A 25,492-nucleotide genomic window follows, 5' to 3' on the forward strand; every position below is an offset into this window, starting at 1 on the left:
GGTGCAATCTGGAGCTTCCTGCTGTTGGCAGCAGAGTTGTGGCCTAGCAGAAGGGCTGGCCACGTCCCAAGCCCTCTTTCAGCAGGGGCCACTGCTGTTCTCTGAGCTCGGGGTGGCCTCTCCCGGCTGGAATGGGGAGTGGCCTCCTTGCCCCGTTATAAGTCATCTTCCCCTGCGACAGGGTGAGCATAACGCCCAGGCCCTCTGGCCCAGCTCTCGTGAGCTCTTTTCATGTCTCTATCCCTCCCGTCTCTCCTTCTGTCTCTCCCAGACCACCACTCAGCTCCTGCCCTGTGTTTTCTTTCCCCTTCAGAAGACTGCGAAGGCACCAAGGTGGGAGGTGGCAAGCCAGCTGAAATATAATCAGAATAATTAAATAGCACTGTATTTTAAATCATTACCTCCCCCAGAACTAAGAGAATAATTGGCCAGTCTGTCACGAGAGAAGCAGAGACCTGTGGGCCCCCACCACGGCCAAATTTGGTTCACATACCCTCGACAGCAAGCGGCCTCCCTTGTGCCTGCTGCCCCACACCCCCCACTGCCCTGGCCCAGCCCTGCCCTCCACTCCTCCAGCCTCACCTGTTCTTCCACCCTCAGCATCTCCCCGCTGCACGGTGACTGCCCTCCTTGAGCTGAGCGGGGAGGGCCGTAGACTGCTCTTAGGGCCCCAGTGGATGGGGTTTATCCAGGCAGCCTGCCTGGTGGAGGCAGTCTGTAGCAGGACTTTGGTGGCAAGAATTGCCTCCTTGGGAGTGGTGAGAAAGCCGGCAGAGGTAGTTGGGGGTCCAGAGACCCTCAGCCCTGGTGGGCCTTAGCCTCTCCCAGGCCTTCCCCTGTCTACTCTTGAACGGAGCCCTCCGCCTTCCCTCTAGTCCCTCTGCAGGGTCCAGCCGCCCACACCTAGCCGTGCCCTCTGAGGGTGAACCTGTAGTGTCACCTGTCTCTGGTTTTTTGATTTGTTTAATTATAGATGAGTTTTCTGCATAATTTATTCCAAAAGCCTGGATTATACTGTACAATTAAATCACATTCTGATCAACAACTTCACGTATAAAATTAACAACTGGCAACAGTTTAAACTGTGCTGCTGCATCTGCAGGCAGGCTCTTCCCCTCTTCCCTCTCCGCTCCTTCCCCTCCTCCTCCCATCCCTCCCCTCCCACCCCGACTCGTCCCCCACCCCTCCCCTCCGCTCCCCTCCCCCTTCTCCCTCTGGACAAGCCTGTGCAGCTTGGCCTCAGGACTGGACGCCCTCACCCCCCGGGTGCTCTGTAGTTTGACCTGGGCCTCCCTAGCCTTCTAGCTGGGGTCTCGATGGTTCTGTCTTCTAAAGAGGCCCTCAGCCTCAGTTCCTCACCCCACACATGGATGATTTTGCTCCCCTGCCTGATGATGACACCTCCTCTTCCCTCACATACTCCTCTTGGTTCTGAAATATGCCTTGGAGACTGAGACCCAGAGAGTGCCACAGCACCTAATGTCGTCTTCTTCCTGCTGGGATTGCCCTCAACCCTCTAGCCCTCAGACACACACATCTTTGCCCTGTGCCTGCACCCTGCCTCTCTTAGTCTGGGGATCAGGGGGTTACAGGGAGCTATTAGGGAAACCCTATTCCTAGCACCCTACCTCCATGCCCCCTCCCCACAAGCAGGCATGCAGGGAAGATTTCCTAAGCACTGGGTGGGGAAGAGGGGGTCTGAATTTGATGAACTTCTAGCCCACAGGGGACTGCCAAGTAATAATACGGCTCATCCAAGTTGCCCTGTGGATTTGGCCCTGAAAGCTATTCAGCTAATCACTGCCATCCCTGTTTACAGACCAGAAAGCTGAGGTTCCAAGGGGCAAGAACTTTCCACATTCACACAGACAGCTGGCAGAGGTAGCCTCTCCCTGAGGCTTCCCAGAGGCTGCATCGTCCTTGGGCAGGTGGGGTCACAGAGCTGATGGAGCCAGGAGGACGGGTGGGCCTGGCTTCTCTCTGTAGAAGAGGGCTGCTTGCCAGGGGCCTCAGTTTTCTTGTTTGTGAAATGGGGGCTCAGTGCCTGTACCCCGCTAGGTTCAGGCACATCGGAGGACATAGTGGTGTGAGACTGTCCCCAGCCTCTCGTACCCACCCCAGGCATCCTGCCGGCTGCAGTTCCTGGCTGCACGTGCCTCCTCCCAGATGCTCTCTCTCCTCACTGTTGTGCTAATTTGGCACTTGGAGACACTTGGCGATGAGCAGTGTCATCTCAGTGAAGAGCATGGAAAATCACAGGGATGTGGGGAGCCAGCAGGTGGATCTGTCGTGTTGGGAGGGTGACCCATTGGCTACACTGTCTGGCCTGGGAGGAGGTGGCATATCCGGGCACTTGGGTCCAGGTCGTTGGGACCCCAGGCAGGATTTGGTCAGTTTGCCTTTGACTCATTGGAGCCATGGGTCCTAGTGTCTCCCCCGTCCTTCCAAAGCCCCTCACCCCCGTCCTCCCAAAACCCCCATCCCCTTCTGCTGAAGTATGACTGTGCCTGGCCAGGGTGAGTCCTGGCTTGCTGGGTGGTTTCTCTGGCCTCTGGGCAGGAACACTGCAGGTGCACAATTGACTCCTGGCCTCCTCGGTCCCACGTGTTACCCTTGGAGCCAGCACTGGGGCACCAGCCAAACCCTAGAGCCCCCAGATCACATCTTTGTGATGATGAAATCAGTGATCTGTCAACTTTCTTTTAAACTCTGGGACATGTGTTGCCTTCCCAGTTGGGTTTGGTTTAGGTAACGAATCAGAATATCTTGATTTCCATGGCATCGTGATGATGGGCAGTGCAGCTGGGGTCTACCCAGCAGACCCACTGTGCCAAACCAAGGGCCAGAGCCATCCCTCGACCCCAGGAGGGTGTGCATGCTCTGATGTGGTATGGCTGGGCCAGTCCCTGCCAGCCCCTAGCAGCGTCTAGAGCTGCTCAGCCAGGGGTGGGGGTTGGTGGATGGTGGGAAGACGTGTGTATTTGTGTGTGTGTGTGTGAGAGAGAGAAGGAGAGAGAGAGGGACGGAGGGAGGGGGAGAGAGGGAGAGTGGATGTGGATATGGATGTGTCTTGGGAAGAATTGGACTTTATTCTGAGATTTAGTTCTTTAAAAAATTTTTTTGTGTTGAAATAGCCTTTTTTGATGAAATGATGGTGATTATAATAATGGTAACAATAGCGGTGTGTTGTCTGAGCAAAATAAAAACTTGGCATCCATGTCTGCTCTTTCAACTAATTTTTCTTTACTTATCTGTGAAATTCTAGCACCAAAGACCTATAGATACACTAGAAAAGAGTCAACAGCCTGGGGTCATATCAGTGCTGTGCTGGTAAATGTTGACAGTTCACTCTCTGGGGGAAAAAAAACTGAGATTGGCAGCCTTTGCAGATTTCTGGGCTATGAGTATTTCCACTACGACAATTTCAAGCTCCCGAGGTGAGGACGCTGAATGCAGAGTTGGGAGGAGGTGCGTACTATCAGCTGTTGCTAACTCCGGCACACCCCTGGGTCAGGTTCACCACTTCCTGGGTGGGTGAGCTTGGGCGGGTCACTTTTAAAGCCTCTGAGCCTCAGTTTACTCATCTGTAAAGTGGGGATGGGAAGTGGGGATTTGCTTCTCTGTGAGAATTGACATGCTGGCCCCACACCTTGTACCTCACGGGAGCCCTTGTACCTATTAGTCTCAAGAAGATGGTGATCGGCATTCTGTCCCCTAGACCAGTGAGTGGCTGAGGTCAGGGTCAGGCCCAGGGCAGAGCTAACAGTTCCCTTGGAGATCAGTTCCTTGACCTCAGCCATTCGTGTGCCACCTGCCTAGCTGGCCACAGGACTGTGCAGCAGCCCATCTCGACATTAGCCAGCCCCCGACCCCGGGCTCTGTCTCAGGAGCATAAAACAGCCACCTGCCACACTGCCCATCCTCAGCCAGGGCCAAGCCATCAGTGCGTGGTGGACAGGAGCCGGGGGCCAGGCAGGCTGTCCATTCTCTGCTCGCTTTGCCCTCCCCCAGCTGGCGGTTAAGACCTGATCACCCTTCGTAGCCAGGCCTGCAGCCTGGCCTCCCCCCCACGCTCAGTGTTCATTTTTTCCCTGCAGTGGGGAGCAGAGGTGGGCATTAGGCTGTGGCTTAAACCAGCAACAAGCTAAAGCTAATACCTCTTTCTTTTGATGTTGATTTTTTTTTTTTTCCATCACAGTCCTGACATTCAGCTTGGCAAATTGCAATTAGTGATCTGCCCGCCTCCTGATCTGAGTTCCCATGCCAACCGACCCGGGCACACACAATGGCAAGGGCCCAGCCCCCAGCCACAGGGATGTGGGGCAGGGGGCTGGGGTAGAGAGTCAAGCTTCTCTGACCCAGAGAGCTGTAAGAGCCCTGGCCCCCAGCAGCACTGGCAGAGGTAGGGGAGACTGCAGGACCAGGGCAGGATTGGGGCCAGACTCCATCTCCTGGATCACATGGCTCCTGGGGTACCCCTGCAGAGATGGGGGACTGGCTTTCCCCCCACCCTTACCTGGCGTCCTGGGATGTGCTTAACCCATGGGCATATTTCAGTCTTTGTGAGAATTCTCCTGTGAGCCCTCCCTGGAAAGGCCTTGTTCTGTGTCTGGTGGGGTCTGGAAGTTGAGATGCCTTTCAGATGCATTAGGGTGGAGACCTTGGTCACAGCAGAAAACACTTTCAACCATATGGAGACTGTTTTTCCGGCCAGCAGCCCTTGGTCAGGGCTGGTGTGATTTTGCTCACCTGATCTGCCACTGCGTGAAGCGGGGTTACAGGTTAAACTCCAGGCCAGCTCTCTCCCAGGTTACCACCTCAGTTCACCAGTGTGGGCTGAGAATATGGGGTCTTGTGGCCGCCTGTCCAACCTGTCCCCTCATAAAGATTCCCATGCAGTTCTCACGTGTGCTTCTTAGACCCTACAGGGTGGCCTCAAATCATCCCCACTTTCTGGAGGAAGACAGTGAGACCCAGGTGGATTAAAACAACCTCGGGGTGGCTCCAGTGCAGAGGAGACCTGCCCAGGCTAGGGCTCAGGTGGAGGGCTCGTGGGGCTCGCCAGGGCCCCAGGAAGGGGCGGGCTGGTCTGAACGGACCTGCGGGTGGCTGGTTCGTGCGGGGCATCCAGCGATGAGCCTCTGTTTACTACTTTGCTGGAAAGGCGAGAACGCCGTCCACATCCACTGTTTAGAGGAAGCCCCGAGGGGCAGGGAGCTGCCCCAGGCTACGCAGCAACTCTCGCTCGCCTGCCCTCCCCTTCCCTCAGTGCCACCCAGCCTTGGGGGCAGGAGGCTATGAGATGCAGCAGACATCAGGCTCCCCCACGTCCCCTCCTCCCTGGTGTCCTGAGTCCCCAGGTTCAGAGCAGCAGCATCAAGGGCTGCCTCTTCACGGTGAAAAATAGTCTCCCTGCAGGCTTCTCAGAGCCACTGGACTCCCTGAGTTGCATTTAAACTCTAATCTGCTCCCCTCCCTGGCCGTCCGACAGTACGTGAGGAGAGCCTGGGCCACCAGGTCCAGACTTCAAAGGGAAAGAGTCGTTCCCAGCCTCTGTTTCTTCTCTAGTGAAAACTGGGTTCTGAAGGGGCGGCTGCTGTGGGTCACCCCCAGGTGGCCGGGGCGGGGCTGCTCGAGCCGCAGGAGGGTCCTCCTGACACTTCTCTCCTCTCTGCACACAGGATGCAGCATTGGGCCCGGCGCCTGGAGCAGGAGATTGACGGTGTGATGCGGATCTTTGGGGGTGTCCAGCAGCTCCGCGAGGTAAGCCCGGTGCCACTGGCTTTCCCTTTAGGGACCCTCTTCCAGCTGCAAATGGAGAAAGGGCTTCAGAAATGAGTGAGGAAGGCTTGGCGCAGTTGAGGACCCCTGTGATGGGACATGTGGGACCTCTGGGAGCAGGTGGGGAAGCAGAAACATCGACTCCTTTGGGTCTTGATCTGCTCTTCCCCAGGTCACTGTGTTGGAGTTTTACCTAGTCGGCTCTGATGGGGAGATGGCGGGCTTTTCAGGAGGGTGAGGTCTGTGCTTGAGGCAGCATATGGGGTGGGATCCAGGCCCTGGCGGCTCCAGTGGGACATAGTTGTTCACGGAAGCCAGAGGCACTGTCCCCGAAACACGTGGGGTGGCCAGGCCTAACCTCCCCGGAGAGCGGTGCTGCCCGCTCAGGGTGCTGCATGCAGCAGGAGATGAGTGGCAAGCGTGTGCTTGGAGAGATGAGGGATCAAGGGGCGGGTGGGTGATTGATTAGGCGCGAGCAACCACATTCATCCTGGGAGATTATGTTAATGTTTGAAATAGTGATGTGAAGAGCAGGCCATCCGTCACCCCCAGAAGGCTGCAAAATGCGTTGCTGTCAGGCCACGGGCTCCGGAACTGTCGCTCTTTATGTGGAAATGCGGAGTCTCAAAGACCTGAGCTCTTGGAGTGGTCGGGGTGGGGCTCCCAGGTGTGTGTTGGACTTGAGGAGTTCTTTGCTGGCTGCCTGGGCTGGGAAGTGTGACCAGAACTGAACAGGAGATTAATAGGTATTTCCTGCCAGTGGTTGGCTTGGGAACAACAGATTAAGTGGAATTATCATTGGGAGGTTCAGCCAAGGGTCCAGGCCCCAGGCTCAGTGATGACATACTCCACTGTATTCCTGTGTCCCTCTTGGTCAGGCCCAGGTCAGCAGAGGGAGCATTCATGGGGTGTTGTCCTCAGGCCTGGCGCCATGCTCAGCTTGTAGCCGGTACCCAGGAAGTGGGAGTGGACATGGGTGTGTTGATGTCGGCTGTGGGTGTGGGACCTCTGGCACAGGATGGGGCTGATCAGGGATGGCTATCGAGGTGGTAACATAGTTGGGAGGGGGAGTCTGAGTCTGGAGGCCTAAGCCATTAGCCTGCAAGGTGTCCTTCCCCCCAGCCCCGGTGGCCTCCTTGAGCGCCCCCTTCCCTGGTGGCTGGGCTGGAATTGCAGTAACCCCTATCCTACTCTCTTCCTGTGAACTCTCAGTGACTCAGCCATGCTCGGAGGCCGGCAGAGCTTTCCAGAGAAGGCACGGTAGGAAAAGTTGTTCCGGAACAGAAGTCAGTTTCTGCTCAGGAAGAGCGCCCAGCGCTTAGTCGGTTCTCAGTGGGCCCTGCCAAGTGCAGCTGTGTAGGTTAATGAAGACACGAGAGCTCCCTGGAATGTGTGTCGTGTGCCTTTCCAAGCTTCATATCAGGACATGAGATGGACCCCATGCGCTTCCAGCCAAGAAATCTTCCGTGCTTCCAATCCTCAGCTCAAGTATATTGCTTATTTTATAGTCATGGGCAGCTCAGACCGTAAAAGTTTGCTATTGGGGAAATAGTGTACATGTTTCAGGCCGGAGACACGGGTCTATCTGAACCATTGAGCTTCCTGGGTGGTGCAGACCAGAGATGGAGTCCCGCTCAGCAAACCCACTGTGTGCTCCTCGGCAGGTCTTAGACCCTCTCTAATCCTCATTCTTGGTCCATGGCGTGGCTGGGAGATCTGGCTGGAATGAGGCGGTGAGAATGGGAGTGGACAGGCTGACACAGATATGTTCCTTTTCTGGAAACCAGATTTAAATTTTCCTCACTGATCATTGTCATTCCTAGGATGTGCTGTTCCCTTCCTTTCTGCCGGGAGTCGAGCAATTCTACACACTTCCATCAATGAGCACATCTTCGCCCACCCCCACCTTCCCAGGGGTCACGCAGTGGGGTATGGCAGAATTGGGGCTCAAATGCCGGGCTCCTGACCCCTGTTCCAGGGCGCTGCTTCCTGTCTAGCTAGGCCTCCCTTCTTGGGGTGGGCAGGATGAGCCAGGAAAGAAGGAAGCTGGGCCAGGCTCGGTGAGGCTGTGGCCAGGCGGAGAAGTGCTGACCTGGCATTCCAGGCTCCTTCTGGCAAGCCTCTGCCTGTCGGCGCCTGCCAGCTCTTCAGTGGCTCTCTGTCCTGCTCCCGTCTTCTCTCACCTGCTTCCCCACCCTCTTATTTCCTGCTGACAGCTCTGGGGCTCCTCCTTGGCACAGGACACTCTTGTGAGGTGGGCAGTAGGGGAGCAGGTGACGAGATCTAGAAGAAAAAGACAGCCCTATGAGAGCAGGAGGAGCAGTCCCCCCACCGCCACCTCCACAACACCCACAGCCCTGACTAAGCCACCACGGCTCTCCTTCAAGTGGACATGAGAGGGCCCGTGTGCCCGGCCCATGCCCGGCTCAGAGGGTCAGGAGGATGCTCACACTGAAGCTCTGACCCAGCCATGATGCTCCGTTGACCCTGGTGCCACCTCTGCCAAGCCTGTGGCTTCCATCCCCATTGGGGCCACCCCTCTCCCTGCCTCCCTGAGCCACCCCCAGACACCTTGCCGTTGGGGTGATCCTTGACTTTCTTCTCCAACTTGGCTGCCCTCTCCACCAGCCCCAGTCCTGGAGGCAGCCCCACCCCCAGGAGCTGGGTGCCACAGAGCTGGCAGCTGCAAGAGTCCAGAAACTGCAGACAGTGGCATTTAGGAGCAGTTTCCTTGTCTTGGCACTTTCCTCCTCCTGACCTGAGAACAACCCCACAAGGGCGTGGCTGGGTACAGACCGTGGCCCATTTATAGGTTGGACACCATGGCAAACCTTGGTGGAGTGTGGGGGGTATCTGCAAAGACCCTCTCCCATTTCTTCACCTCACCAAGCCTCAGGGCCAGCACACAATAGGAGCTCTGACTGTGGCCTGGGGCTCCTGAGCCATGCCCCATTGGGAAAACCCAGCCGCACCTCCCAGCCCTGGCCTACACCTGCCGTGAACAGGCCATGGAAGTGTGGACACTACTGCAGTCCACCCCCTCCAGGGCCTCTAGAGGCTGAGTGCGGTCTCCTGAGCCCCTTCTCTGCGCTCCCCATCAGCACTGTATTGTCATCCTGTGGGGGGAGGGATAGCAGAGAGCACATATGCTGGGGCTCTGAGCTCATTTTCATAATGAGGCTGATCAGGATGAATAATTCATGAGGTGCCTGGGGGTGCACGGTGGACCACGTGGAGATGGCCTGTCTCCCCACTCTGAAGCCCAGGTCAATCTGATGGGTACAGCCAGGGACCCATCCCCCTCTGCCTGAGTGTCCAGGGTAGAAAGGGAACAACTCTGGGGACCTGGTGGGAAAGCAAAGCAGGACAGATTGTAGTCAGATGGGGGAAGAACCAGGGGTTCATCCGGCGCACCCGCCCTGGGATGGATTCCTGACTCGGGTTACATCTGCGTGGAGGGTCTCTGCAGAAGGCAATGAGAAAATGCTCTGTCTGGGGTGGGTGTCGGGGTGAGGAAAGGCTGCCTGGCTGGAGCTGGTCTGGCAGCAGAGACCTGGGCTCGCCATGTCTGGGGACCACAGGCCAAGTCTGGACCTATGGGAGCCTTTCTCAGTCCTGTCAACCCCCACATGTCCCGTCAGGGCAGAAATGGCTTACAGCCCTGCTCACGCCCCGCTCTGCTTCAGCCCCCATGACGGCCTTAGCCCAACTGTGTGCTGCTAGTCACTTGCAGGGAAACCAAGGTGTGGCTGACTATCTTTACCCCCCAGTCCCGCCCTGGAGCCCTGACTTGGTAGCCCTGGATGGTGCGGGTGGTAGTGAGGAGTATCGAGGCAGAGATGCAGGCTGGTGTGGCCCCTGTCCTGGACCGCTTCGCTGTATCCACAGAGGGCGAGACCCCAAGACTCTGGCTCCTCTCCCCACAGCTGGGCTTCTCTGGACCGTCGTGGTGAACCAAATGCTCTTCATGTGTCCTCACTCCTGCGGGTAGCCAGAAATGGGATTTCTGAGCCAGTGACAGTGTTGTAGTCCCAGCCCATCTTGTCTGCCCCTGGCCATCCCCACACTGCGTCTGCTCAGTGCTCCCTGGGAATGTGTAATTAATATTTGCGGAGTGCCACATCTGGAGCTGGCTCGAGGCAAGGACCGAAGTCTGGCCACACCGAGGACCCCTTTTCTGAGGGGCTCAGGGAGGCAGCAACAGGGCCCTCTGCAGGTGCCCTTGAAACAGGCTTCTCCTTGTTCCTCCACCCTCACCCCCACCCCCACCTAGTACCACCAATTCCCGAAACACAGGCACCCTCACACGCTGGCTCAGGGGGTGCTGGCCAGGGCTGTGTTTGGCCCCCATTTGGGTTAGGAGGCCCTCTCTGGGCAGCTCAGGTGGGACCAGCCGTGTCCAGGAGTGCCAGAGGGGCTCAGAACCCTGGAGGGGCTGCAGCAGACGAGGATGCAGGAAGCTGGGGGTGGAGGAAGGTGCCAGGGACAGAAGCAGTTCTGGGAGGGCCAGAAAAGGGGAGCACCGGTGGTTGTGATCCCCAGACCTCCCCTTAGTCCTTCAGTCGCAGCACTGTGGTTCCACTGGCCTCAAGAGGCAGGCCTCAGCTTCTTGGCCAGGTGGCCCCACACTCAGGCAGGACACACACGGCAGTCCCGGCTCACGTGCTCCATCAGGAGAGCAGCGCTGGGGGAGCCCCACCCAGGCCCGTGACACCCCTTCCCCAAGGTTACGGGAAGCTGCAGAACCACCATCCAGGGTCTCCACGGTTGCTTCTCCCCTTACGGCCCCCCACCCCTGCTCCAGCCACCTCCCACTGAGGCCCAGCGGCGCCCTCTCATCTCCCTGTGCAGATGATCCGGACGTGGGGCACGTGAGGGTGGGGATGGTGGGGGGCACGTGTGTGAAATATGCCGCTGGGTAGGGATTGCTGCCGCTCGCCTCTCTAAAAACCCACATATATTATTCTTTAATGGAAAGTTAATTGTCTTATTATTCCCTCCATATGGTCCTCTTGCTTGGCACCCAGCGGGGATGCATGGGGCTGAGGGGGGGTGGGGGCTCCTGGGAGGGCGTCTGAGACGTGGTGAGGCTGCCGCTGGAGCATAATTGGATCTATGGAGGCAGATCCAGGGGAGCCTGGCCGAAGCCCTTCCTGGATCCCCTCTTGGTCCCCCAGCCCAGCCTGCTCCCCACCTCTTTTCCTTCCCGGGTCCTGCCCTGAGGTTGGCCTCTTCTGGCACCGTCTCCCCACTCTGTGGTCTGGGGATGCCCCCTCCTGAGCACTATGTGGAGAGATACAGGGTGGGAGGGGATGGTGGTTGCTCTCCTGCTCGCCCCCTCCCCACATACTCCATGGTTGCCTGAAGGAGAAAATTCCATTTTTGAGAAGCTTTTCAAAAGCCAATTCATCTGTGGCAGGAGTTCCTGCCTGACAGTCAGCTGACTGGCTTGTATCTCCTGCACCCCTTCTGTATGCCCCGCCACCGGAGAGGGGGCATGGGGGAAGTCAGTATTGGGGGCGGACTGTCCCAGGACACCCGACCCAGGGGCACTGGCTCATGTTGGCCGTGCCTTCCATGGGTACCCGCTGCCTGGAGCCACCACCACGCCGATGGCGCCTCTGGGGCTGCTGAACTGGGCCAGGACCTGTGTCTTTCTCAGCCCCTCTGCCCCTCCCAGGCCCTCCTCCTCCGTGGAGTGTGATGGTGTTAGGTTGGAAGAATCTCTCAGAGCAGGTGGAGGATGCAGTGATAGGAAGGTCCCCGAGGGGCGTGTGTGGGTGCTCATATCTCTGGTCAATTCAGAACCCCTTGCTCCTGGAGTCCTGCAGGGCAGGCAGGGAGCCCTGCTCAGAGGCCTCAGGGTCCTAGGAGAGTCTCAGCAAGGAGCTGCTGCCCAGGTTCCAGTGGAGGCTGTGGATATGGAGGGGACAGGTCTGTGGGAGCGGCGTCTCTGGGTAAGATAGGCAGACCCACACCTAGTGATATACGCCACTGGAGAAGGAGCCACCAGCTTCTACTTTGTGCCAAGATGTCACTGTGGGGCCACATCCGAGGTCAGCTCCCAGAGGATGGAGAACAGCTCAGGGCAGGAGAGAAGAGCTGTGTCATCTTCTGCTTTTGTTTGTTTGTTTGTTTGTTTGTTTTTGGCTGTGCTGGGTCTTCATTGCTGCGTAGGCTTTTCTCTCGTTGCAGTGAGGGGGGCTGCTCTCTAGCGCACGGGTTTCTCATTGCGGTGTCTTCTCTCGTAGAGCACAGATGTTAGGGTGTAAGGGCTTCAGTAGTTGCGGCTCCCAGGCCCTAGAGCACAGGCTCAGTAATGTGGCGCATGGGCTTAGTTGCTCCATGGCGTGTGGGATCTTCCCAGATCAGGGATCGAACTTGTGTCTCCGGCATTGACATGCGGATTCTTTACCACGGAACCACCAGGGAAGCCGGAGCCGTTATTTTCTGAGGTACAGCTTGTAAGTGGCAGAACTGAAATTTGAACCTGGAGCCTGTGCCTGGGGCAGCACGGAACGGCGGGTGGTGGAGGAAAGAATGAAGTGGGGAGGGGTGACAGGGCTGGGCATCCTTGTACTGTGGGACCTGGTGCATGTGTTCCTGAGCCTTGATTCCTCCATCTGTGAAATGGGGATCCAAGCACCCCTGTCCTCAGGGGAGATTGAGGATCTCAAGGGAGCAGGGGCAAGGAAAGGCTGCAGACAGAGCCCTGCAAATGTGGGGGTGTCTCTGTGCCCACTCCAGCATCAATTGCCTGCCCTTCCAGGACTTAGTTATGGTTTTAGAAAATTCAGGTATGCAGGCTGTCACCTTTGCTTGTTGAAGCCCAGGAATTTGGAAATCGGTTTCCTCTTCCCTGCCTTCTTAGTCCTGTTTGGGCAGCTATAACAGAATACTGTAGACTAGGTGACTTTTCAACAACAGAAATTTCTCATGTTTCTAGAAGCTGGGCAGTTCAAGATCCAGATATCCACAGATTTGGTGTTTGGTGAGAGCCCACTTCCTGTTTCATTGATAGCTGTCTTCTCGCTATGTCGTCACATGGTGGGTTTCCTTTATAAGGGCACTGCTCCACCCTTATGACCTGACCACCTCCCAAGAGGCCCACCTCTAACTACTGTCACAGTGGGGGTTAGGTCTCCACATAGGGATTGGGGGACGGGACACATTCAGTCTGTAGCACCTTCTGACCATGACATCTTTGAGGGCTCTTGCTGGGAGAGGCACAGAGGCCACCAGAGATTGGAGAAACAGGGCCAGTGGGCCAGGGAAGGCGGCAGCTGCAGAAGTGCCTGGGGAGGAAACTGGTGAAGAGAAAGGAAGGGCCCTTTCACCCAGAAGAGGCCCGTGAGTCTGTTTCTCAGATCAGTCACCCAGGTGCCAGCTTGTCCTCCCAGGCCGTGTGGGCTCAGAGAAGGGCATGGGGCTGGACTGGCTTTAGAGTCAGGGTGGTAGGAAGCCACCAAGCTCTAGGTTCTTGAGGGTGGCAGCTCTTAGCCTGAGGTTCCTTGGTTTAAGAAAGAGATGATCTCAGAGGCATGGTCAGAACCTCACCAGGTGGACAGCGCCGCTTTCTAGGGAAGCTGAGAACCTGTGACTTCCGGTCCTGGTCCATTCCCTGAAGTGGACGCCATTCAATCCTTCCATGCTGGGAATCTGGGTTGTTTAAAGCATTTCCTGACAGTCAAGTGGTTAGCACTCAGCACTTTCAGTGCTGGGGGCCTGCGTTCAGTCCCTGGTTGGGGAGCTAAGATCCCACAAGCCATGTGGCATGGGCAAATCCCAACCCCACCATGGCAAGAGTTCTGGTAAACACCTTGCCTCTCTTCTGGGGCCCCCAGGGGGGCTGGCCTAGCAGCAGAACATTTGGGGACTGAGTGGGGACTAAGTGCTTGCAGTTTATTGAGGAGACCAGAGCCTGTTTACGTCTCCCTTGGTCTCTGCATCCATCTCTCGAGAGTGACGGGGCTGCATGTCCAGAGCTGGGGGCTCATCTGGATGGGAGATGGAGTAGAGGACCAAATGGGTTTCCATGCTGGGCCCCTGGGGATGGCTGACCTGATCTGCATCCCCGCCCCCGTCCTCCACCCCCATCCATCGCTGGATCAGTGGCAGCCACGAGGACACTCGCCTGAGATTCATGGAGCCCCAAGCATTTGGCAGAGGCAGAGAAGTAATTGGTTCTGACAAACCACAGCCGGCCCCAGGGGCAACATGAGCAGCGTTTACCACGACCAGGCAGGAGACGGAGTCTCAGCCTGGCCTCCTCCCACCTTCTCTGAGCATGGCTCCCCTCTCCTTGTGAGCAGAGATCTGGTGTCTGGAGAAGGTTGCTGAGCCCCAAACTCCCCATCTTTCCTAGACCTCTCTCTCAGCCCTGGAAGCCAGCTGGCTCCTTGGCGGTGGTGGGGTAATGAAGACAGAGGTGGATCCGGATCCTGGGCAGACTCGTCAGGCTCCCTCCTTGTCCATCTGTGGGTTCCCATGAATCAGGGAACCAAGTGACTGACACTAGGGCTTTTTCACTCTAGCTTCAGGATATGAAGTTGGGGGCTGGGGCCCCGCTTGAGAGGATGTGCGGTCTGGGTGGAGGAGCAGGCTGTGCACACACATGGGGTGCACATATACACACATGCCTGCCATATACAAACACGCATGTACGTGATCCATTTGGAGTTGCGCTCAGCTGGGAGCTCTCCAGTGTCCGGTTTGCTACAGGGGCAGGCATCTGAGGACCGCAAAGGGAGAGGTCGGGGCTCTGATCTGTCCCACAGGACTGTGGGGACCATCCAGCTCACTTAGGGGAACCATGGCCCAGGGCATCAGAAACGTAAAGCTTGTGTGTCAGATGCCCTGAGTGGACTAGACTTGCTGGGGTCTGCCAAGTTTGGTCCTGTCACATAGAGGGTCACTGATGGCTCTTTGTGAGGGCATGGAGGGTGTGGGAGCTGTGGAGAAGGGCCCCAGAGAAGAGCTGGCTGCACAGTATGCTGGCACCCCAGACCTCAGGCTGGAGTCAGGGCGGCTGGGCTCTTCCTAGAGTGACTGGAAGGCCTGGCAGGAGAAGCAGGGAGCCTTCAGGCCTCCAGCCATCCATGTGACCTCACCGCCCCCACTGGCCTCCTCAGTTTCCTCCTCCTACTGCACTTTCGGCTCTCCCCACTCACCCCTCTTCCCTCCAGGCCTCTCCCCGATTTTTAAACCCAGCCCACAGCTCCCTCCCCAAGGAGGCCCTCCAGATCAGTGCTGCTCCCATCTCCTGTCCGCTCTTGTGTCCTTCGGGTGCATACAGGAGGAGGGGCTGCCAGGGACCTCTCGTGGACCCAGTCCAGTCTTCCCATCACATGGGGCACAGAGACCATGCCCAGCAGGCCAGGCCCCTGCCCAGGCCTCCCAGGATTCCACCTGAACACAAAGCAACAAACCTAGAAGGCAACTTGCCCCTGGAGATTGATTATTGGTCCCGTGACTCACTGAGAGACAATCTCTGACCTGCGGAGACTTTGTGAGGTGGCATGTGGCTGATCGCAGGGGGAGGAGAGACGAGAGGAGTGTGACACTGCATGTGGGAATGTCTGTGCACGCGTAAACGAGAACACGTGCACCTGTGTGTGCGCGGGTGCTCCAGCGGGAGCAGGAGCAGGGGAGTGTGTGAGTCTGTGGACGGGAGTGGCCGCGCCTGCATGTGGGGGCGGGACTGGGCACACACGTTCATGTGTGTGCCTGTGAGAGTATGTGATCCCACGTGCGTGTGTACTGGCTGGGATGTGTGGCCTGGCACGCGTGTACACGCGTGTGTATGTGTTGAGTGCACACTTCTGTGTGCTCTGTGAGCAGATGTGAACAGGAACGTTTACAGGCCAGGGTGGGACTGCGAGGAGGCAGGTGCCGCAAGCTCTGTCACCCGAGCAGGCGAGAACTACTTAACCGATTAATTAGTGAAACCGAGAAATCTCAGTTGTGGGTGAGGCGCTCACAGGCTCACATACACACACATACACACACACGCCATGTCCCCATGTACCACGCACATCCCCCCCCACCAAGTCACTCTGCCTGATACTGTTCTCGGCAGCAGCCCTGCATGGAGGGCAAGATGCCAGTCGCTTGTGGATGTGTGTCCTCACACCCCTGTGTGTCCGCGCCCTGGGCTGCTGGACCAAGCGACCCCTGTGGAGAGCACAGCCTTGTGCACGGCCCACGGATGAGAGAGTTGTGGCTGGTCAGGGGCAGTGGGCAGGAGCCTCGTTTCAAGGGTCTGGGCCTCCTGGTGAGAGGGGAGCAGCCCTTCCAGCCTGGGGCTGGGATCTGCTGATGGGCTCCCTGCCCCAGGGTAGCGGGGAGGATACAGGTGCCCATGGGCTTAGAGCTGAGCTGGAGTCCATGGGGAGCTTCCCACAGCTCGGAACAGGCCACTCCCACTTACCGCCCCCAGATGCCTTGTCACCGGGGCGGCTTCCTTCACCAGCCCTGCAGGCAGACCCAGGGGCCCCATCCCTCCAGCCCCAAGTCTGCTGAGCCCCTCCCCTCTCCTGTCCCTAGAAAGGGAGAACCCCGTGCTCCCCCGCGTGCTCCCCATCAGCAGAATTGTAGCTGCCTCCGTTTGAATCTCCCATTTGAGCACAGCTCCGGGGGTGCCAGTGGGGTTTGTCGGGTTTGGCCCTGAGGCCCAGAGTCTTGCTTGATGTTGACTGTCTGCGGGCAGGCCTGCCACCTGCTCCGGTGGCCCCTGGCAGACCCCTGGGGCCTACTGCTTGCCTTGTCGTGCAGGAGCCCTGGAAGCCAGGTCAAGTGGTAGCCACTTGCCCCCTGATCAGGTATTGACAGAGGAGTCTTCATTATGCTCCAGCTACAGGCACGGAATAAATCGGCGTGCTGCAAATTTATTCTTTTTTAAAAAGGGACTTTCACACTGGGGAAAACTTTTTAAAAGAACATTTATATAAAAAGCAATTACCATGCCAGTAATTTTTATGTATTCTCCCCCTTCCATCGCTGCCTTTTTGTTTGAACATGACCGCCTCCCCGGCAGCTGCAGCCTGGCTCCCCGGCGTCCCGGCTAGAGCTTACCGCCTGCTGGAGCGCCTCCTCCTCCTCCAGGAAGGCTCCAGATGCAAGGCCCGGACCCAGCAGGGGTGCAGGATCTGGGAGCACGGCTGGGTGGATTTATGTTCAAAACTCAGGTGCTTTGGAAATTTCCTCCCTCGTGGGTCTCTGTCCCAAGGTTGCTCCGTTTCCAGGACTGGCATGGCCCTTCTGGGCCCCTCTTGGCATCAGCCAAGCACTTAGAGGCACCTGCTTCCCACAGCCTCAGGGCCCTGTTCCACGAGGGAGGAAGTGGTGGTGTGGGAGCAGGTATTTTCCCTCCCAGGGAGCCACTAACGGGCACCCTGCTTCCCCAGCCATTATTGCTCGCACACTCGATGCATTATGTAAATTGTCTCTGTTGCTAAGTGGTGGAGGAGTTGCTCAGGGGGAACGGAGGTCTGGAGCCTTGTGGGGGAAGGCAGGAGACTGGCCCTGAACACACTGCTCTGAGTCAGGGAGGGTCTGGCAGCCTCCTGGATCAAACTCAGCCCCTGAGGGCTGGCGCTATCTCCCTTTCATACCATAGCTTGCTGAGGGAGGTGGCTGAACCCCACAGCAGATGATCTGGGTGGGCTTCCTCATTGGACAGGGCTGTCAGATTGGGCCCTAGCCTCCCTCCTCAGACTGGCTCCCAGGGAGGAGCCAGGGAGGCCTGCTTCTCCCACCTGCATGAGTTTTGGCATCAGTGTATTCTTAGATACACAGAGCCTCCTTAGAAACCCTTGGCGGAGCTGGAGAGGTCATGTCCATCTGTGGGGCTGGGTGACCCGCCCTTTTCCTCCTGGAGACCCTGGGGCTTCTTCTGCAGTGAGCACCCAGTGAACTCAGGATATAGAAGGGCAGGTTTTGGAGCGGCACCACACGCTGGGGCACCAGCAAATTCTCGGGTCCCAGGGGTCTGAGATCTTAGTGAGGTGTGTAGGGGCATGAGGAGTCTGGGGCCTGGGCACGGCCTCAGTGTTGCAGGGGGCTCTCCCAGAGACTCGCCTGGCTTTCCACCTTCCCTTTTGAGACACAAGGTCTGCTGGGGGCCCCAGCCCACCCGGAGAGCCGAGCACTCAGAGCTTCTTGCAGACTGAGCCAGACTCTCTGCCAAGCTCGTGTTTGCATGGGGCTGGTGGGTGTACACCTCACACTTGTCTTCCCTGTCCCTGGGACTGAGGGTCCAGTGCAAGGGGCCCACTCGAAGGACTCACAAATGTGTGTGTTTCCAGAAAATTTGAGATTCCAGGGAGAGTGTGAGATTGGCAAAGACATTGTAGCCCGCTTGGCCCATTGCCCATGCAGTCCCTTCTCTTCCCACCCCTCCCCAGGCATGGCTGGCCCTGGCACAGGCTTCAGCAGAGGTTGGTGCAATGGGCGTGAGTGCTTCTGTGGCCTCACAGGCATTGTGGAAGATTCAGAGCTTCTTTCTCTTCACCCGGCACTGTCCCCTACTGTTCCCAGGATGACTGGCTTGCTTTCCTAGACCCCTGAGGGCTGCTGGCCCTCAACTTGCTTTCTGAATGCCTCCAACTTTGGGGAAATGTAGGAGTGGGGGTGAGAGATCAGCCATGCCAAACTGGTGTTTTGGTCTAAGGACCTTGGTCTGTGTACTCAGCTGAACAGGGAAGTGAAACACTGAACTGCCTTAATTTTTGGTAAGAGTAACAGAGGTGATAACAGCTGCTGCCTTTTGGGGGTCCCTTTCTGCAGACCAGAGGCTGGGGTCAAAGCAGTTAGTCTCCTGTCCCTGACTCCTCCACCTCCATTATTCTCTCTTCTCTCTCCCGCCCTCCCATCATCCTCCGCTTCCCCATCTCTTTTCTTGGGCCTCCCAGGTGGCTCAGGGGTGAAAACTCCGCCTGCAATTCAGGAGACACGAATTCGATCCCTGGGTCAGGAAGATCCCCTGGAGAAGGAAATGGCAACCCACTCGGGTATTGTTGCCTGAGAAATCCCATGGACAGAGGAGCCTGACGGGCTGCAGTCCATATGGGGTTGCAAAGGAGTCGGGTACGACTTAGTGACTAAACAAAAACAATATCTCTTTTCTTCCTTTCTTATGTTTTTTTCTTAAATTTCTAGTTGGATTTTTAAAGTTAGGGTTTTAAAATCTGCATCACACTCACAGGTGGTGTGAAGTCATCGCTTTCCCAGGCGTGCTCTGTTAGGAGCACAGCAGACCCCTCCTCTCCGCCTCCAGCTCCCTAGAGCCTGTCACTCTCTAATCTCAGAGCTCCATATCTCTAAATGACATGCTATGTCACTCCTTCGAGGCTGTCCTGTTTTAGGCGTCATCCATGGACATCACTGGGGAGTAAAACACAAGCACAGAGTCCACCCGATCACAGTGCCGACTCTTGTCTGACTCCCACCTTCCCGCCAGTGTTGTATGGTGATACGGCGGGTCAGGACTCAGTGTTGGTATTATCTTAATGGGGCAAATGCCATTGAGAACTGTGCAGCTCATAGTGCGCATTTTGGGGTACAAGTTTTACCTTTTTTTTCCTGCAGGTAACAACTGTCCGGTATTTGCTTGGTTTCCTGTGAACCTTTACTAATTGTGCCCCAAGCTCCCTGCCCCTTCTATCTGACCTCTTCTCACGCATGCACACACATCTGGGCTCTGGGTCACTGCCCAGGGAAGTCTTTCTTGGGATTTCCCTCACCTCTCTTCTGAGCTGGAGTCCCTCTCTTCTGCATGCTGTACACGCCTCTTCCTTGGCTTCTGGTTTTCTCCCTTGGTGAGTTAAGAGAACAGTTTTACTTGGCATCCTGTGCAAAGGTGTATGGGAGCCAGATTTTGGGGGCTTTCATATCTCAGAAAGCCTGCCCTCTCCCCCACATCTGGCAGAGGTTTTAGGTGGGTGTGGAAGTTCAAGGTGGAAGCCGTTTGCCTCAGAATTTCCAAGGCAGAACTTCATTCCTTCCAGCTTCCTGAGTTGCTGTGCAAAGGTCCAGAGTCGCTCGGATTCCCAGTCCTTTGTACATGACCTCTTTTTTATCTCGGTGTGTGTGCTCAGTCACTCAGTTGTGTCCGACTCTTTGTGACCCCATGGACTGTAGACCACCAGACCCCTCTGCCCATGGGGATTCTCCAGGCAAGAATACTGGAGTTGGTCGCCATGCCCTCCTCCAGGGGATCTTCCAAACCCAGGGATTGAACCCAGGTCTCCCACACTGCAGGCAGATTCCTTACCGTTGAGCCTCCAGGGAAGCCCATGAATACTGGAGTGGGTAGCCTATCCCTTCTCCAGGGGATTTTCCTGATCCAGGAATCGAATCAAACTGGGCAGGCAGATTCTTTCTCCCCATGCCTCATGTTCAGAAATTCCACCCTGATATACCTTGATGAGCTTTATTATCATTCTTTACCACTCGGTGGACATTTTCAAACCAGATTCTTGTGTCCTTCAGTTGTGGGAAGTTTTCTGGAATGATTTCTTTGACTATTTCCTCCCTTCCCTTTTATCTTTCTAAAACCTTTAACTCAGGTCCTTTCTTTTTTTTCTGTTTTCTTTCCAATTTTCCATCTGTGTGTCTTTTTATCAGGAGATTTCTCAATTCTGTCTTCCAACCTTTCTGTAATGTTTTACACTTTGTTAGCATATTTTAAATTTCTAGGATCTCTTTTTTTGGTTCTTTTAAAAAATAACATCTTGCTCTTGTTTCACTGATACCATTGATCCTGTCAGCTCTCTGAAGATGATAGCTTTAAAAAAAAACTTTCTATTTTGAAATAATTTTAGATTTACAGAGAAGTTGCCAAAATAGTACAGAAATTCCCTAACCCTTCACCTACTCTCCTTTAATGTTATCATCTTGCGTAACCATAGTACAGATATCAAGGAAGAAATTCACACCGGTACATTAACACTAACCAACGTGAAAACTGTATTTGGATTTCACCAGTTTTTGCACCAAGGTCCTTTTTCTGTTTCAGGATCCAGTCCGGAGTCTCACCTTGCCTTTAGTTGTCATGTGTCCTTAGTCTCCTCCAACCTGTGACGGTTTCTATGTCTTTCTTTGTCTTTCATGACCTTGATACTATTTTTAAAAACCCCTGTTTGGTTATTTGGTTTAAAGTACTTCAGTTTGTGTTTGTCTAATGTTTTCCTGTGATTAGACTGAAGTTATGCATTTTTTGTTCATTGGAAGGACTGATGCTGAAGCTGAAACTCCAATACTTTGGCCATTTCATGCAAAGAGTTGACTCATTGGAAAAGACCCTGATGCTGGGAGGGATTGGAGGCAGGAGGAAAAGGGGACGACAGAGGATGAGATGGCTGGATGGCATCACCAACTCGATGGACATGAGTTTGACTAAACTCCGGGAGTTGGTGATGGACAGGGAGGCCTGGCGTGCTGCGATTCATGGGGTCAGAAAGAGTCGGACACGACTGAGTGACTGAACTGAACTGAACTGATGCATTTTTAGGAAAAACACCATAAAAAATGATGTGTCTTTCTCAGTGCAGCATTTCAGGGAGAACCTGATGCCAGTCTATCTTATTATGGGTGATGTTACCTTTGATCATTTAGTTAAGCTGGTATCTTCTTTGTTCCTCTACTGTGAAGTTGCCCTTTTCCCCCTTTATATTAATAATTAATACATTTCTTGGAGGATACTTCGAGACTATGCAAATATCCCATTTCTCTCAAACCTTTGCCCATTAATTTTAGCATCCATCTGTAGATCTTGCCTGCAGCAGTTATTACTGAGGTATTTCTCTATTTCTCTCATTTTTATTTCCTTCTATATTTATTAATTGGAATTCTAATGTAAGGAAGAACTGTCCCTTCTCCCGTATTTGTTTATCAATTATTTACTTACGTCAGTATGAACTCATGAATACTTATTCTATGTGTGGTTATTCAGTATTATCATAATTTTCTTGCCCAGATTATTCTAGCTTTGGCTTTGGGAGCTCTTCTAGGTTGGCTTCCGTGCTCTTTGACACGCTGGTGTCCTTATTTGACTCCTTCCTTTCTTTTTTGTTACCACAAGATCTTCAGCTCATCTTGTATTTTCCCTGGAATCAGCCACTTCTCCAAGGAGTTCTGGTTCCATTTATTGGCGAATGGTATTTAGAAATCAAGATTGGGGTGCTGAGCGTGCTTATTGCTAGGGGGATGTCACTGTTGCTAGGCTGTCTCACAAGAAGTAAAAAAAATATGTATAGTCCATGTGTACACACATATCTATAATTATATCTTTATCTGTCTATCTTTATATACATTCACAACAGTGAGTCTACACTGAAGCCTCTACTCCAGTCCAGTACAGCAGGATTCACTGAAGTCATCTTCCATTGCTTTCTGGTGACTGCCCCTCTAACAGTGAGAAATCCAGCTCTCATCATCTACAATATATTTGTTTGTTCAGCCCTTGTATACACAATTTATAGCATTTTTTTTTAAACTTTCATCTTTCCATGTAGCCCAGGTTCCTTCAGATTTTTGTTTGTTTTGGCCTCTGACTTCTATGTGCCTGTCTCCCCACCCCTGCCCCTCAGTGTTTGGGCTTCCAAACGGTCTGCTCACATTTAAGCAGACAGAGAAGATAACGTGACAGGAGCCGACGAGAGGAATTAACAACCCTCTGGGCCTCAAGTGAAAACACCATCAAAGTGCAGGGCACTCAGTGTGGAGGTGGGACTCTGGTATGGCGGGGGGATCCCTGGGGTTCCTGGTGGGTACTCTGGTCACATTGCCCTCCAGGGCTGCAGGTTCCCCAGCAAAGCTTCTCTCAGTTGCTCACCTGGGGTTTTAGTCTTTGGAGTTCCTCATCATTGACCTACTGCCAGCAGAGGTGAGCCCTCCACAGCCTGCTGAACCAGTCACCCACAGTCCATCTGCTTCTTGCTTCCAAAATGTCCCTGGTGCTTCCTCCACATATTCTATGACCCGTGGGTTTTTCACTATTTTCAGTAGCCCTTTACTGTGGTTTCAGGGAGTTTTGAGAAAGAATGAAAATTTAATCCACCAGGCATCACTGCTTTCACTCTCTTGTAGCCACTGAGCCCTTCCTCTTTGTTTACGGAAATCCATGTAGGTCCCCGGCCAGTGAATACATGAGCAGGAGATTCTCTGGCTGAGGGAGGCAGCGAGCCAGGTCCGGCCTCCTGACCTGCGTCTCATGACCCATGATCCCCGACACAAGCCCAGGGACCCCCTGCCTACTGCCTAGGGCTCCTGAGAACACAATTCGAGAACTGCTTCCCTGTGCCCGGGAGTGTGTCAACCCAGGGCCTGGCTTGGGGTTAGCTGCAGGGAGCTGCCAGAAACAGAGGAGGGGGCTGAGGGAGGCAGAGGGCTCAACCAGCCTCATAAGGACCTCGAGCAGCCTGGTTCTCTCTCTGTGATCCCATGCCCCTCATCCTGAGCCTCAGTTTCCCTATCTGTGCAGTAGGACATCCTAGCTGGTCAGGCTTCCACAGTCAGCAGTGGGGAAGAGCTTTGCTGATAAAGTTCTGACTTGGTTGACAGCATGCTCGCTATTCCCTGGGTGCCCCCCACACCTAATACCTTCTTTATCTTCAGATGGGGTTACCCAAGTGGTAGGTACCAGCAAGTGGGGTTACCTGGGTTACCTGGTCATAACCAGGACAGAGTAGGCCCCTGAATCTGGCTGATGGCTGAGGGCACATCCCTTTGGGGCAGCTCCTGAACACACAGCCTGTTGTGAGTGAGTCAGGGTCCCCTCTTCCGCTCAGCCCCAGGGCTCTGAGCCTCCCCAGGGTCTGCTCTTGCCCTAATTGTTCCTTCTACCTGGGGCATCTTCCTCAGTCCTTGCTTCAACCCATTGAAATTGAGCTCCTGCTCCTGAGGCTGGAGGAGTGGGCTTCTGGCAGGGTTTGGGAGCAATCACACCAAAAGAAACCCCTCACAAATTAGGGGACCTGGGCCTCAGTTTCCTTGTCTGTAAAAGAGGGGGCGTTGTCTCTGCCTTCAGGGTCACAGTGAGATAACAGAGGATGTGAAGTAGCTGCAGGGGACAGAACCAAGCCCGTTGTATATTGAGGCAGCAACACAGGGACATGGGGTTGCAGGGGCAAAAGGCTGGACTGGGGCTGGAGGCAAGGGACGAGACTGGGGACAAAGGTGGAAGAAGCAGCAAGGCTGGACCAGAGTACTAGGGGCCAAGGGACAGACTGGGGGCCAGGATAGGCTGGGCGGCCCCATGCCTTCTAGCAGTGGGCGCACAGGCTATTTTTGAAAAACTGAGAACAAGGTTATAGAGTAATTTCTTGCAGGCAGCCGCTGGTTACCAGGAAAGATATTTAGCACGAAAGGAGGCCTCAGTTCCATATTCCTGGATGACATTTTAGGAGATTGGGTGAGCTGGACCACCTGCCAGAGCCCAATTTATTGTTTGATGTCCCAGCTTCCTTCTGTGAAGGATGGGGGAAGGGCACAAGGAGGCACTCGGAACTCTGAGACAGCAACATTCTCGGGGAGGCCCAGAAGTATGTGGTGAAGAGCACGGGAGTGGATCAGAGACTGAGTCCTGGTCTTGGCCGTGTCTCCTCTGACCTCTGTAGGGTGGCCTTGGGCACGTGGCTTCCCCTGCCTGTTTTTTAGCATTCTCATGTAAAACCAGGACACTGTCCATGTTTCTGGGCAGGTGGGCACAGCTGGTGGGCAGAGGACTGAGTAAGGAGGGGCGGAGTATTGGGGGCAAGCCCATGAGCGCAGCAGGCTTCCTGACAAGTCCTTGGTCCCTAAGGTCATCTTGGCCAACTTCTGGGCAAAATAGAGGCCCAGAGAGGGCAGGGACAGGCCCTCAGACACACAGCAGGATGGTGGCAGAGCTGAGGCCAGAACACAGGTATTCACCCCATCCCAGGCCAGTCGGTGAAAAGGGTGACATCATAATGTCCTTCTGTCTGCAGTGGGCAGGACACATCTGTGTGACAGACTCCTTCAGCCTCGCCAGGAGCTGGTCCCTTTCCCTGAATGTGTGCGCCTCTCCCAAGCCCCACCCTCCCAGTTTTGCCCCTTCTTGCCCTGGGCAGCTTTTGTTTCTTGGGAGCCAACCACAGAGACTCAGGTTAGGTGCTAATTAAAAGCCACCCAGCCTCCTTTCTGCAGAGGCTGAGCCCTCTCCTTCAGCACACAGCCCAGTCCAATCCTTCTCCATCATTTCTAGCCTTGCACAAATGATTCCAAGTGACTATGCCTCAGTTTCCTCATCTGTAAAACATTCCTTGTCTTCCCTTCTCCCTGTGGCGTCATGAGGTTTAAAGGACACGTACCATGTATTTAACTCGGTTGGGGCTGTTAGACATGAGTTTATCTGGGTGATGGGTGAGACCACTGTCCTGGGCAGGGTCGTGGGAGGCTGCCTCAGGGTCAGTCAGAAGTTGATGATGCTTGGCACTGGGGACAGGCATGGATGGATGGGGGCAGAGTGTGGTGAGGATCGGCAGTGGTTGGCAGGGGGGGCATGCGGGCCCGAGTGTCTGTTTTGCTGATTGCTCCTTTTGCTTTCAAGGAGATTAAACTATTTTTAGTCTGCGCCACTGCTGGTGAGACGCCGGAGGAAGCCTTTCCATCGCCGAGATTTTCTGGAAGCTGCCAAGTGTGGTCTTCAGCTCCATTCTGGGAGCCTCCCCAAGCAGGCGGGAGGGGCCGT

At 55.1% G+C, this 25,492-nt stretch overlaps 1 protein-coding gene across 4 annotated transcripts in view; it reads left to right on the forward strand.

Annotated features, from left to right (window-relative positions):
• The window catches only part of CACNA2D2 (calcium voltage-gated channel auxiliary subunit alpha2delta 2), a 140,719-nt gene that overhangs the window by 20,200 nt on the left and 95,027 nt on the right, over positions 1 to 25,492 (forward strand). For all 4 annotated transcript variants that reach the window (XM_043885904.1, XM_043885900.1, XM_043885903.1 and 1 more), the window contains exon 2: positions 5,682 to 5,763. In XM_043885904.1, the coding sequence (XP_043741839.1) occupies positions 5,682 to 5,763 (82 nt within the window). The remainder of the gene's footprint in view (positions 1 to 5,681; positions 5,764 to 25,492) is intronic.

The sequence above is a fragment of the Cervus elaphus genome, chromosome 24, assembly GCF_910594005.1.
Source record: "Cervus elaphus chromosome 24, mCerEla1.1, whole genome shotgun sequence".
NCBI lineage: Eukaryota > Metazoa > Chordata > Mammalia > Artiodactyla > Cervidae > Cervus > Cervus elaphus.